At 44.9% G+C, this 14,563-nt stretch overlaps 2 protein-coding genes across 8 annotated transcripts in view; both read right to left on the reverse strand.

The window, feature by feature from the left end:
• Window positions 1-6,737, reverse strand: part of Bphl (biphenyl hydrolase like) — a 33,719-nt gene extending 26,982 nt beyond the window's left edge. The window contains exons 1-2 of the mRNA XM_075969920.1: window positions 6,356-6,737; window positions 861-964 (exon numbers count right to left, since the gene is read on the reverse strand). Of these exons, the coding sequence (XP_075826035.1) occupies window positions 861-964; window positions 6,356-6,462 (211 nt within the window). The 5' untranslated portion in view covers window positions 6,463-6,737. The remainder of the gene's footprint in view (window positions 1-860; window positions 965-6,355) is intronic.
• A 2,041-nt stretch (window positions 6,738-8,778) lies between these two features.
• Ripk1 (receptor interacting serine/threonine kinase 1) overlaps window positions 8,779-14,563 on the reverse strand; it is a 31,814-nt gene continuing 26,029 nt past the window's right edge. For 6 of the 7 annotated variants that reach the window (XM_075969921.1, XM_075969924.1, XM_075969925.1 and 3 more), the window contains 2 exons: window positions 13,618-13,758; window positions 8,779-11,362 (listed from right to left, as the gene is read on the reverse strand). In XM_075969921.1, coding sequence (XP_075826036.1) covers window positions 11,076-11,362; window positions 13,618-13,758 — 428 coding nt within the window. In that variant the 3' untranslated portion in view covers window positions 8,779-11,075. The remainder of the gene's footprint in view (window positions 11,363-13,617; window positions 13,759-14,563) is intronic. The other variant, XM_075969927.1, reaches the window with a different exon arrangement.

Genomic DNA, 14,563 nt, shown 5'->3' on the forward strand with positions numbered 1-14,563 from the left:
AGGACCGAAAGTAGCTGAAAATTTTAGCTTACTACCTTTGGTAGGAAGAGGCAAGTCACAATAAGTATATACTGGGATTACATAAATACCTAAGAAATAGAGCAGCAACCCTAAATGCCTTAGAAGTAGTTTCAGGATGTCTTGGGAGATGACTGCAAACTCCCTCTATAAGTTTAAGAACTTTCTATACCTGGACTGTTGTTCTATGAAGTTAGACTAAGATTCAGTAGTTTCCAAAATGCTCCGTACGCTGCAGAAAGTGATTTATTAATCCGATTTTGATTTTGAAAAGGACTCTAAGCTAGTTGAGGATAGTGGCACAAACCTGTCCTCTCAGTATGTATGAAGCTAAGGCAAGTTTGAGCTATAAAGTGAGACCCTGCTAGGAAGCAAGAAGAAAGAACAGTCTTTTAACAACCCCTTTACTTTTATTAAACAAGTCAAACGCACTGATTCCCCTGCCTCCTGTCCTGGGCTTAGCACTTCAAGTCTCACATTCCAGAAAACCTTTGGATATGAGGCAAACAAACAGGTATGGCTGGTCACCAGCTCACTATCTTCATCGTTGGATCCCTCTTTCTTTGGACCCTCTATCTCCTTGACCCCTGCAGTCCTCCCCAATAGTAGGAAACCATTTTTACAGTGTGTTTAAATGTGAGAAGAATGGGTAAAAGAATAAAACATTAATACAGTAGAAAGTTATTTACTTTTCCAAATCACTCAACTCTGAGTGAGGCAAGTATTCATTAAAAGCCTTCAATGAGCGCTAACATAGGTAATCGATGCTTGGCATCTACCGTCATGATGCATTATGGGGGATCCACAGCCTGCAGAAACAGCCTATTCAAATCCACACATACCCAGCATCCCAGGGAGCAGGAGGACTGCATGCTCCCCTTCTCCTGTTCTCTGGTAATGCAGGTGAACGCCATTAACAGCCACCTTGGCCGAAGTCACTGCAGTGCTGGAAAAGAAAGAAGTCCCCGAAGAAAGACTTATTGGTTGTGTCAAACTGGCATATTTCACACGACAAAGCACCAGTTCTCGTGCACGATTGAGCACTGGTACCCCGCTCAGGCATGCTGCATTGCTTTGATCTGTGCCTTAGCTTTCCAATCACGGTTGTGTTCCCATTACAAACTGCAAATCTGAACAGCGTCTTTCTTTTTTGACACACTGCAGCACCCAGGGGCTTGCCTGCTGCCCTGGTTAGATTTTTTTTGTATGTATGTATGCTTGCATGTATGTATTTATTCATATATTTATTTGCCAACTTGACACACAAGCCACCATCATCTTAGGAACTTCAGTTGAGAAAGTGCCGCCATTAGATTGGTCCAGAGGCAACTCTACGGGGCATTTTTAAAGATTCACGACTGATGTGGGAGGGCCCACTGTGGGTAGCGCCACTCTTGGACAGGTGGTCCTGTGTTGTCTGTACTAGGAAGCAGGCTGAGAAGCCAGTAAGCAGCATTCATCCATGGCCTCTGCTTCGGTTCTTGGCCTTATGGTCTTCTTGCCCATTTCCTTGATAGAGGGCAGTGACAGGCAGGATGTGGAGGGCGTGCCAGTACAGTTGCCAAGAAGAATGGCTCTTCTTCTTGTGGATTGGCAGTAAATTTAAGTCAACTACTGACTTCCCTTTCCTTCTACATTCCACATCCCATCTCTGTCCTTGGTCAAAATGATTACCATAATGTGGCACTGTTTGAAAAAACAAGTTTTTTTTTGTATGATTTGCTAAGTTCAAGTAATAAAGAGTATAAGCTAAACATGGTGGCACACATGGAATCCCAGCACTTGGGAGGTAGATGGACAGGGATTGCCACAAGTTCAAAGTCAGCCTGGCATGTATAGAAAAACCCTCTCGTAAACAATAGCAACAAAATTAACAAAGAACGTGGGTGTGTGTTGAATATTGGTACATCTAATATTAGCATAGAATTTCTGAAAATCACATGACAAAATTGGGATATGAGAAAGCCTAAAATAAGCTCATCTACACAAACATTAGAGGAGCAATAATAAAGCCATTAAGTAGCAGCAAGTGACATCAATTTTTGTTAGCATTCTATTCCTTCAAAGAACTGAGTTTTACTCTTAGGACGGCTTTAATCAGCTCAGAATCAAGACAGATGCAAATCAACACATTCTGCTAACAAAGGCTCACTTGAACATGTCAGCACTTCACACACTCCCAGCCCAGAACGTGCGCCCTAACAAAGACTGGTTTCATTCTGCAGGCATTCACGTGCTCCCAGCTCAGCAGGAGAGAAAACAAAGACACAGAGGATTTGCTCAGGGCTCCTGACCTAGATAAAATTTCCTTCCGGTGTTTCTTGTTTTATTAAATGAAGCCACCCCCCTGAGCAGCTGACTAGTGTTTACCGGGCTCATGTTAGCGGTAAAACACACACAAAGTGCCAACTGTCTCCTCCCTTTTACCGCTCTCTCTGCACTAGAGCTCTTGGGGCAGAGGGTGGGAGGCTCCCTTCCCTGCAGTACCAAGAACATGCTCGTCAAAGCCATTTTGCACTATGCAGGTATTTTGAACAATTTTTCCATTTTCCTCAACGCACAGAGCTTTCGGGAATGGTGCTGCTGCCACAGCCCTGGGCATCAGCCTCTCCCTGGAGCACTGGTTCACAAAAACCTCTTTCCTTCAGTCTCTTCAACAGCAACAACAACAACAACAACAACAACAACAACAACAACAACAAACCTAACTTCTTCCTGCATTGGCTGGATCTAAGTTTTGGGTTCCCAGTCCAGATGTCTTTCTGAATTCTCACCGCCTAACAGGAGTATAGAGACGCCAGGAGGCTAGAGGGCCTCTCACTAGAAACTGCGGCAGGGAAGGATCTGCAAAGGTTTGGAAGTGACTTTGGTGGGGAGAACAAGAAATGTAATGTCAGGTTGGGCAGAGGTATCTGAGAGGAGAGGGAGGGGTCTTTTGTGAGGAAATGCCAAAGAAGGCATTTCACAAAATGCAGATAAGAACACTACAGGGCAGCATTGCGGGGAGACCATGTGGCATGCTCATAAGCCTGTGTCCAGCCAGGCAGAGTGAGAGGGCAGAGGGACTGGATGGTATGGGGGTCTTCAGTAAGCGGAAATGGTCCCTGCTGCGTCAACACAGGCACCCAGTGTGCCACCACACCAGCGGTATTATAGGGATCACACCGGCCCATCCTGCCAAACACCTGATTCCACGATCCAAGGCTGGGGAGGAGACAGAAAATTACTTACAAACAAACTTATTAATCTTAATAAATTATTCATTTCAGACATAAGGAAAGGTTTGTGTTCAATCATAGAGTGACTGAGGGCTGGCTTATTTCCACAGACACACATGATACATCAGTTGGGGTCATTTCAAGCCGAAGGCATCGGTTCCAGCTTGTCAGGGGGTCTCTATGACAGTGGTCAGGCCTTGTGCAAACAGCAAAGTCCATGTGGGGAGGACCAGGCATGCAGCCCAGGCTTTTGACAGCCCTAACACTTGTTTACTTCCAGAACTACATTCAATACTGGATTGTTCAAACTCTCAAATAGGAACAAAGACAGAAACCCTCAGAAAACTTAAAGAACAGTCTACTCCCCCCCTTTTTTTTTTTGGTCATCAGAGTTTCTTTTCCACCCTTCCCTCCCAAACCTCCAACAACCTATCTTCTAACCATGGTATCTGAAGCAGGTGTGTTTATGAGATTGTGTTGAATTTTACAAACTCCCATGACTAGTACAATCCTGAGAAACACTCTAACTCTAAGGCACTAACTGCTTCTAAAGCCACACCTTGCAGGAAACCAAACGCATGTCCCTCTGAAGCTTAAGGCTAGCAGGAGATGGGCAGATACAGCTCAGTGCTTACTGTGCACTTGTGCGGAGCCTTTCAACTGAAGGCGGAGGTGGTGGAGTTCAGCCAGTTCAGCCTACCTGAGCTCGTTTCTCCTGTCATTTCAGCAGGGCTCAAATGCTGAATTCAAACCACTGGGCAGCCTTCCAAATCTGTGAGCCCAGGCTGCACAGCTCCACAATCTGAATGGGAAGTAGGCAACTGTACTTAGGCCAACAGGCCAGCAAGACTGAGTCAATTGCTTAGAGAACATAAGGCTTAGGGGCCCCCAAAGTGTACCTTCCCGTCCCGTGTGTCCTTAGCTCCCACCTGCAAATTTTCTGTATAGTACCCAGAGCAGGGGTCTACTCGCCTCAGACAGAGAGAGGTGGTTGTGTGGGAAGGCTGGGGAGAACAGGTAAACCAAATCTAGTGCTTGCTGCCAGGCGCCTGCACTCTGGGGACATGTTCCCCGTCTTTCATTTCTGAGGTGCACGGTGAATTTACTCTAACATTACCATAGAGAGGCTGAAAGTTAGTGGGAAAGCTAATTGGCCGATCACAGGATTAGCTAATCCAGCCCAAGATGAGCATCTGAGTGTGTGACCGGAATCTTGGCTTCAGCACCTTGCTTAGAGAGGAAGGTGGAGATTGCTTAATAAATAGGGGCTCACTTTGAAAGTCCTTACTGCTTATCCCCTGCTTCCTAGCAAATGACTGGGAGTCAAGCATCAGCTACTTCATTACACGAAGTTTGGTGACTTCTTTTATATACTATTATTTATGTATATATATTATTTATGTGCTCACTATTTATATCATTAGTTGTACTTGCTAATTATTTATATTTATTCTGTTCCAGGCCTTTCACAGTTCCTGTTTCAAATACAAATGCTGCAAGGCCAGAAACCCAGAGAGGCTGAGTAACTTGTCTGTAGTCACGCAGACAGTAGGAGTTGATAATGCAGCTACTTAAACTATTTGAACTCATAACACCATGACCTCTACAACTTTGGGGCAGAGCTGAATCCTCAACAGGGCAAAGTGCTGAGGTGGCATTCAGTCTGATTGCCAAGCAGGGGGTGGAGGCAGGCCTGAGAGGAAGGATTGGACCTGATTCTCTGGCAGGGCCTCCTTGGGTTAAATTCAGAAAATGTTTATTTTTCAGTCAGACTGTCTGATTCTGCAAATTATTATTGTCATAACTGGCCTTCAATCCCCCACAGAGAATACTTTTTAACAGTTCACAGAGTCCATGAAGTAAGAAAAGGCTCAGAGTTCCAAGCAGTGAACTGACAAGCTAATCTGCACTACACAACGCAGCTAGTTGTGGGCCGGACACTGGGTGCGAAGAGGTTTGCACAGGACTGCTTCGAGTTGTAGGCATGGGGCTGCAGCCTGGTTTCAGGACTAACCAGCAGGACTGTTTCTCAGATTACAGGCCATACCAGTATGGAACCGTATTTCTAAAATGGCAGCACAAGACCCCGGAAAACCTTTATGGAGCTCTTTCAGGACGAGTGACCTACAGTGCAGCTAAGTGACTAGGACTCTCGACATCCATGACGTCACCAGTGAGTATGACATGAACACAATCCTGGTAGCCTCATCTTAATCCCTTTCCTGCAATCAGGAATTTGGATAAAACGCCTGCTGTTCGCTGGTGATTTACACAACCACAGCCACTGACGTGTTTTTCCACCTGTATATAAAAAATGTGCTAAAGTCACATAACCGTAAAACGAGAGAAGAAACCTGAATTAAATATAAAACCGAAGAGCTACACAATCATGCTAGGAATGTTTTAAAAAACTGGTTCGATTTTCCCTTCTCTCTGCTTCTGGATTATGTGCTCAATCCATCCATTATGAGATCTGGGCAATGCCAGCCCCTAGCGTTAATGGCCGACTGACAGTAAACCGCACACTCACAGTGGGCATGCCTGCATGTGTACATGGTAGGATATGCTTAGACTGAGGCTGCTCTATCCACAGTTTCTGCTCAAATTCTCTTGAGACAGAGCGCCATTTTCAAGACAGCAGGTCTCCACGAATGTTGTTATTATTTTATCCAAGGGAGGGAGTGGAGTGTGGTGGGGAATGGAAAATACACACCCATATTAGAACTTCTAGCAGGGGGACCTGGGTCTTTGATTTTACACAGATTCCCAAACAGCTTTTCCAGCACACTGAAGTTCGAGATTAGCAAACAAAAGGACTCAGGAAACGTGGGCCCTGTGACTGAAGCAGGCTAGGCAAATTTCTGAGGAGGCAAGGAATAGTTACTGTCCCCAGCAATTAGCTAACAGACATCAGGTTTCCGATCCATGACTACCAGCAAAAGCGCCTCCCGGTCCTTTTCATCTGCAATTAGGGGTTCTAGAACAGAACCCCTGCCACAGAAGTGCTTGCGCACTGGCTCTGCGGGATCTGGATCCGGGTCTGAGGAAGGAAGGGCCGTCAGCACCAGGCACCAGGCCCACCCCGCCAGCGGCCCAAGCGGCTAGGTGCACGTCATTACCCGAAGGCGGCTGTGGGCTCCGTTTGCGGCACGCGGGTCCTGGACTTCAAGGGCGAGAGGAGCAGCCGCAGTCGCAGAGACGCAGGGTGTACCGCTGCAGTCGCCATAGCTCCAGGTCACTCCTCCTAGCGGAACCGCGCGTGCGCCCAACTGGATACCATCCTTCAAATGCCAAGCCCGAAGCTACGCCTCTGGCCGGCCACACCCCTTTTAGGCCAGCCAGAAAGGAAGCGTGTTCTCTCTTACGAACCTAGCTCTCAGTGTGCACAGTTCAGTTGGCACCACTCCTTGCTTGCAATTGCTGTGGTGTCTAAAGCTACGGGGAGGCAGGGCCACCTGCCGGACATCTCGGCAGGGAGACTATTGTTTCCTGTTTTTGTTGCTTCAGTTGGCCTAGAACTAGGAGCTGATGTTGATCTTGAGCTCCGGGTCCTCTGGCCTCATGCTGGGATTACTGGCCTGCATCACCATACCTGCCGACATCCCACTTTTCACCTATCTATCCCTCTCTCTACCCTTGCTGCTAAGCAAAATGGCAGCAGGCTTTTAGGTTACCCTTGTCAGCATTTATTATGTAAGTCTTCAAGAACTCATCGTTTCTGCACTGCATTGTGTTAACTTTCTGCACCACCGTGGCACGCATTTAAGAACAATTTAAAATGTGGAAAGGTTCAGGGTTTCAGAGCTTTCATCCCAAGGTCATCTGGACCCCTTGCTTTGGGCCTGAGCGGCCCGTGATGGTAACAGAGGTACTTGGCAGAGAGGCTGGGAAAGAGAAGGTGGGGTGGGGAAGGTTGTTCAAAAGAAATCATTCAAAGGCATGTTCCCAGTGACCTGTTTCTTATAGCCAAGTTTCACCTCTACAGCCTTCCAATAAAGCCATCAAACTATGAACCCATCAATGAATTACTTGGTTGAATATATCAGATCCCTAATGATCCAATCACCCATCGATCGATTGTAGGTTAAGCTTTCAACATCATACGCAAACCAAAACTATCACTTTTGTGCCAGGCACCTTTAAATGCTTCACTTTATTTTTAATCTATATATAACTCTCCCTCCATTCCCACCTCTTTACTCTCAAATTATAGATAACAAGATTATGGCAAGAGAAGTTAGGAAGTCTTTCCCACATGGCTGCAGAGGGGTACTCAAGCCTGCTTCGTTTCATAATGCTCTGTTAAGACACCATACCTCTCACAGTAACAATACTTGCTCTTCATTCTTTATAGTCAGCTGCTTATAAAATGCCATGGGGCTCCCCCTTGTTTATTTTTTTTAAATTTCCTCCCTTTTAAAGCAAGAAAAACACGAAGCCCACTTGGTTTCCTCCTCTCTTCTCCTTCCTCAACTTCCTTGACCCTAAAGCCTAGACATGAAGGAAGAAGCAATTAGTTCATTGGCTCAATTTTTGGTAATATCAGGAACTATGAAACATTATCAGACCAAGTTGCTTGATTCTAGCCACAAACTGGATGTCAACTTTTTAGATAACTTTGTAAATTGCTTACATCACGGAGAGCAGCCCAGGATAAAGGTAGCCTTGCTTGGATGCTCAGTCCTCCTGCATCAGCCTTCCAAGTGCTGGGACTACAGCAAAGAACAGCTGAGGATGTGCTAACACAGTTAAAGAAGCATCTAGATGTGTGGACAAGAGTTGCTATATTATTAAAACTTGTATTGAATATGAACACGATGGTTTGGAAAGTGTGGCTAAAAATAAGGTGGAAGATTCCTCCAAGGAACTGATGTGAAGGAATAGAAGGCAAACAACAAAGCACAACAATAAAAAACTATGTTGTTGGTTGCACTATCAAGATGCCATTTAGCCCAACTTGAATAGAGCTGACTCCCATCAGTTGGTCTCTGACCTCCATGTAAGCACTGTAGCTCATGCGCACACAAACACAAAAAAAAAAAGAGCCACCGAGTAGGTGGGTTACTCATTTGTGAACCTTCATTAAAGTGAAACGATCGAAAATATCTATCCTGCTAGATAGGCTACATCTTTTTGTAAACAACTCATTAAAAAGCAAAGAAAAAAATATACCAAGATAAGTGTTTAAGATGTTTTCACAACAGATGGAAGGCAGGATCACAACCACGGAGAGTGGAAAACCTATGCTTGGGAGTGACTGTGGAGCCTCCTCCCTCCTTTCCCGGTTGGGCTCCCCTTGCTTATGTGGTTTCTGCCCAAGTATAGAAGTGGAACTTGGCTTCCGAGGTAAATGTGGCTTTTCAGGGTGGCACTTAAGAGTTGACTAGAGGGAAAGGCTGTTGAGCCATGTGGATTTCAGTGATGTGGCCTCTTGGGGACAATATGTGCTGCTTGGCAGACCTTCTCACTATCAGCATAATGTAATGACAGGAAATGCCAACGTGAGCAGTATATTAACACAAACACCATTCAGTGCCCCATATTTAAAGTATAAAATTTTATTTCACTTTTTTTTTAAAAAGAAAGGTTATTAAAAACAGAACCAAACAGTACTCTGGGTTTTGGGAACAGGGCTAGTCGTCCTGGGCCCTCAGTGTCCTGGTGTTCGCAATCTTGCTTTTTTCAATGATGTGGACAATGACAATCAGGCATGGCTTGCACCCCAGGCCATAGCATTCTGCATAGCTTGGGAGGTGGTTTTAAATAAGTGCTATACATCCATGTTGGGCTCCCAGAGAGACTCCCACATCCCATGGTACCGCTGACCACAAAGTCATTAGTCATCATAGGCGCTGACAAGGTGCAGAGAGCACATGAGGGGCTTAAAGAAGTCTTTGCGCCTAATCTATTAATGCTAGCTCTGTGTAGCTGGTTCACAGCCTTTCTTGTACAAGGAACTGGGCAGCATACCCATGAGGGTATAAGGCTTCATCTGCTGACTGTCCTTCAACTCATATAGGTTCAGCCACAACTCAAGGTGTCAAGCAATTGTCTGGATGTCATTGGTGAGCCTGGCCAGGAAAAGGCCTGGAAGTCTGTGGTCACAATCTGGGCCTAGATCTGAAGTACCTATCTTCTGCAATGGACCCACAATTCTTCCCTTACGGAACACTTAATAGACATGATTTTAACACTAGGACCCTGATTGCTACTGCAGTTCCAAAACCAGCTCTGGCTTCCCTTGCCATTCCACCCCCCCACACACACACCTGTCAATTCCATTAAAAATACTTTCTAATCCTGTCTTCTTAAAACAGCACTGGAATAGAGGTTAAGAAGAAAGCATTTAAAGCCCACCCAGGTTCCTCCAGGAAAGCTTGGAACCTTCTCTGCTCCAATTCCCTTCCAATGTGCATACTCTATGCAGTTAAGGCACGAACCCAGCATGTGTGCCAGGAGAACTGAGGCATATAAAGTTACAGCAGGGTCCCTCCAAGAAATATGTAGCCATGTCTAGAGACATTTTTGTCACATTGGTGGGTGAAGTTGACTTGTACTATTGGCATCCTGTAGATGGAGGAGGCCAGGAATGTTTCTAAATATTCTACATAGTACAAGATAGGTCAACAGTGGAGGATGAAGTGCCAGCTAGTGCCAAAATGCCAACAAGGACAAAGCTGCTTTGCAGCTCACTCCAGGAACGCCATGTATCTTCTGAGGCTGCAGGAGATTCAGAATCATAACCCACTGTTGTCAACCAGACACCAGAATCTTTTCTAAAAGTCAGATGCCTGTCGCTGCGTAGCCTCTGAACAGAGAGTGCCAGCAGTGATTGCAGTTGGCCCAGGCAGCTTTAGTCTTCTAGTTCTTTCACACGCTCCTGGGCTGCACGTGGGCTTGCTAAGGGCACAAAGAGTCAACTCTGAAGCTGTCCCTTTGTAATTCATGGCACACAGAAGAAATATTTTCAGTACATTTTTCTGAATAAACTCAGGAAACAGTTCTACAGTGAGCAGTGCTGAGGTTCTGGCCATATCCAGGGAGGAAGAGACTGCATTTCCTGATGAGCATTTCCTGCACACCAGTTCCCTCTGAGGGGTGCACAGGCTGGAGAATGGCATGGAGCACCAGAATGGTTTGAGAAGATGTAAAATTTCACACTAGTATTTACAGTAGTTGCAATCAGCAGTTCTCAGTGGTTAAGTGCTGGAAAGTGGTGATCTCCCTCTGTCCTGCAGTTTTCCCTCCTCCTTAGTCCTCCTTAACATTTCCGCTTTAACTTATATACACTAGAATTGCACATGATTCTTAAAGCTTCAGGTGACAGCACAGCATTGGATGCTAAAGTTAACAGATCCTATAGTTTTAGGAAGGACCATGACTGTCATCTAAGGTACCTATCTGGGCAGAACTTTACTGCACTCAGGGCGTGAAGGGGGAAGTTAGTGGGTTTACATTCTTTGAATGTTTTTTTTTCCTCCCTCACCCAAATATAACCATAGGAAACTGAGTAAATAGCCCAGTTGAAGACTATGGCACAAGCTGAGCGAAGCCCATCTCTCTCCTCCAACAGCTCTTCTCTCCTTTTTAAAACCCAATAGGTTATTCTTTTTAACACCCCTCACCCCGCTCCATTCTGGGCCATTCAACAGTCTTCATGCTTGTACTTCCTGAAGAACCACCGTGTGTTTTGGACTTCTTTCCCTTCTCCAGTTCCAAAATGTACAACAGGTGCATGGATCCAGGGCTTGTACCAAGAAAGAGTTCTGAGGGCACGGGGCAAAGGGGCTTGTGCACCAGGCAAACAGTTTAGTTCCCACTGCCACAGCTGGCCCAGGCCTAGCTCTGGCTGGCCTGTATCAAGTGGTTCAGCAGGTCTATCCTGCAACACTGGTGAAGTGCCCAGGCCAACTTTCCCACTGTGGCCCCCCTGGTGCCTTCCCGCATCAACCACTTCTGGAGCATCTGGTAAACCTTTTCTTTCAGCCCATCTCGTTCATAGTCATGGTCAATTTCATCGATCTGAGAGTCCGTGAAGCCTAGCTTGCGGGCACAGTTTTTCCACTGCCGTCCCAGGTTTTCCCTGACAGGGTTCAGGTGTTTATCAGTCAGACTACTGGTGTTATCTGTCAAAGAGAAAAGAGAAGATGCCTCAGGCTACAGTCCATTTGAACATTCTAGTGTCTGCAATGCTGAAATGCTACAGGAAAGGAAAAAGTACCAAGAGATGCAAAAATGATAACTTTTTGTTATGTTTGGGGCAATCATGCTCTGTAGTCCCTTGGTCTCCTGGGATTATAGGTGTGCACCACCATGCCTGGTGGTAACTGTTATTGACTTGTTGGACAATACTTAGCCTAACTGCAGCCATTAAGAGGTCTTTGTATGACTTAAAATAGTGTTCCTTTCTTCTTAACAGATGTACACCTTCCTGAGTCATAACTAAAGGCTTCATGAACGAATCTCCTACAAGGATGTTCTCTTCAACTCCCACCTGCAGTCCTGTTCTAGTTAGACTACCTGGATGCCATGGGGGGGTGGATTTTTGTTTCTTTGGGACATTGTCAACTTACACATGGCCACCCATCTCTATACAGTTCACATTCCTCTTAATAAGGACACTGAGGCCAAGTGTCGCCCTCATTTAATCACAATGTCTTCCCTTGTCTCTCAGAGGATGAGGCACATGCACTTTTCAAGGTTTTCTCTCCTTTCAAATTGCCAACCCTTCATTTAATATATATTAGGCCTTTCTCTTGCCACTAGTTCCATCATCTTAGACCTTCAAAAAAAATAAGGGAACACATGAAAATAAGAAATGGCCCAGGGTGATGGCGCACGCCTTTAATCCCAGCACTCAGGAGGCAGAGACAGATGGGTCTCTGTGAGTTCAAGGCCAGTTTGGTTTACAAAGTTCTAGGACATCTAGGCTGTTACACAGAGAAACCCTGTCTTGAAAAACCAAAAAAGAAAAGAGAGGAAAAAAGGGGGGGGGGGAGTCATCATAACAGCCTTTAGTCCTTATTCCACTTCAAAAGGCTGAATTTCTAAGGAAAAAAAAAATTCAAACACCTCATTTCCCCCTCAGTTCCCGTTAGCATTACAGCAGCACAGAATCTGTCAACTCTGGAGCAGTCTAAGAGCCTCCGGGTAACTGCAAATTGCCAGTCTCTGGAGGACAGGAGCCCTGGGTGTCAGTAGAGTCACAAAGGTCACTTCAGTTCCTCAAAAGCCAAGAACCCACCTCTTAGGCATTTTAAAGGTCACTCTTCCAATGGGGTAGTTCAGCAATTGGCAGAGTATGCAGCCTGTGGGCCAAGTCTGGCTCCTGCTTTCTGTGAATAGTTTTGATGACCATACCTATTCACATTGATGTGCAGACTATCTGTGGCTGCTTCTGCACTCCAATGATGGAGAGGCCTCAGAGCTTAGAGCCTTGCCTATTACATGCCCCTTCATAAACACAAAACAAAATAAACACATAAACACACACACACACACACACACACACAAAGAAAAAACTGCCACTTCCAAAGTTAATCAGAAAGCTGAATTCCAGTTCCTTTTTGAGACAGGGTTTTGCTATAGCCAGGCTGACCTGGGACTCGCCATCTTCCCAATTCAATTGCCCTAGCCATAGGATTACAGGCATGCATCACTGCCTCGTGGCAGGAAGCTGTGGAGACCTATGAGAGCTCTTGTTATTATGGAGTGCTATGGAGGGCATGGTCTTCTGTGTTGTACAGAATTCCTTTGCTGCGGAGCCAAGGGAGTCATTTCCCCAAGTCTGAACAGGATCATGGATAATGATGTCATGTTTAATATTCACAGTTAGTGTCCTACATTTTCAACACATATTGACTAGTATAAGCTTCACACCACCACCACCAATAAGATACTGTGATTATCCCTGTGTTAAAAAAAATGGCTAACAAAGGATTAAAAATTACCGAGTAAGGGCTGCACTGGCTGGCTCAGCAGCTAAGAGCACTGGCTATACTTGTTTGAGTCTGCTCCAGCACCCACATAGCTCACAACCATCCTAACTCCTGCTCTAAAGCATCTGAAGCTCTCTTCTGACCTCTGTGGGTACCAGGTGTGAGTATAGTGCAAGCAGACAAAACAGTCACACATAATATATACCTAAAAAAGTTATTGAGAAAATATAGGATAACTTTCAGAGAGAATCTTAAAAGAAAATTTAAGATTCCTCTCAACAAGTAAAAATGGTCAAGAAGTGTCTAAGTCATAAGACATTGTATCCTTTTTAAAAAATCCCCTTGAATGCTGGGGACTCAATTCAAGGCTTCATGCATTCTAGGTAAGCAATCTCCTATAGCGACATCTCGGTCCAACAGTGGTCCTTAATAAGTATTTTTACCGAAGATGGCATGGTATTTGGAAACTGATTCTTCTTTGCACATGTTGTCTGGTAGTTGAGAACTCGGGCCAAGATCCATATAATTGTAGTTTCCAATTTGAACACCAGAACTATTGCTTATAGTATATCTTATGGACTCATCTGAATAGAGAAAAAGACATAGGTTAGGTACATGAGACTGAATGCAAGAGAAAAATACATGGCATGTAAAGGTGGAGGACTTTATTACAGATGTTCAGCTGTTTATCCTATGACACCCTAAATAGTCATTTCTTTAAAATGTGGCTACTTGACTTCAAAACCATTATGATGACTACTATTGGAAAAAAAGACATCAGTGTTGGCAAGCATGTGGAATAATAAAGCGCCCATACATTGTTGGGAATGAAAATGGTATAACCAAAGTAAAAGACAGTATGGGGTTTTCTCCAAAATTAAAGATAGAATTACCATATGATTCAGTCATTCCATTTCTAGGTATGACACGCACGTACGCACGCACACACACTTTCTCTCTCCCACACACTGCAGAGATAGATACACTGACTGACTGAGATTTCCACAGCCATGTTTACAGCAGCATTACTCAAAATAATAGCAACCCAAGTGCTACTTTATTCTCCTTTCCCATTTACAGGTAGACACGCTCTTCTTATATGGAAGTTAAGAGTTAGAAAGCTCACATTTGTTAGGTCTATCAGAGCAGAGAAGCAAGCCAAAGAATCATTACTGTGAGATCCTCTTCAGGGTATAGTAATTCCATGACTCATTGTGAACTGAGATTCCCCTTACTACTGACAAAAACTCAGCATCATTAAGAGAATCTATTCTTGGCAAAATTGGGGCTTAAAGACAGAGTGAGAACTCTTGCAGAAAACTAGTAAGACTGGACCAGAAAACGACACACTAAATATTGGTGATGACTGCTTTCCACGCATGCAGATAC

Source organism: Microtus pennsylvanicus, chromosome 4 (assembly GCF_037038515.1).
Source record: "Microtus pennsylvanicus isolate mMicPen1 chromosome 4, mMicPen1.hap1, whole genome shotgun sequence".
In the NCBI taxonomy this organism is placed as follows: domain Eukaryota; kingdom Metazoa; phylum Chordata; class Mammalia; order Rodentia; family Cricetidae; genus Microtus; species Microtus pennsylvanicus.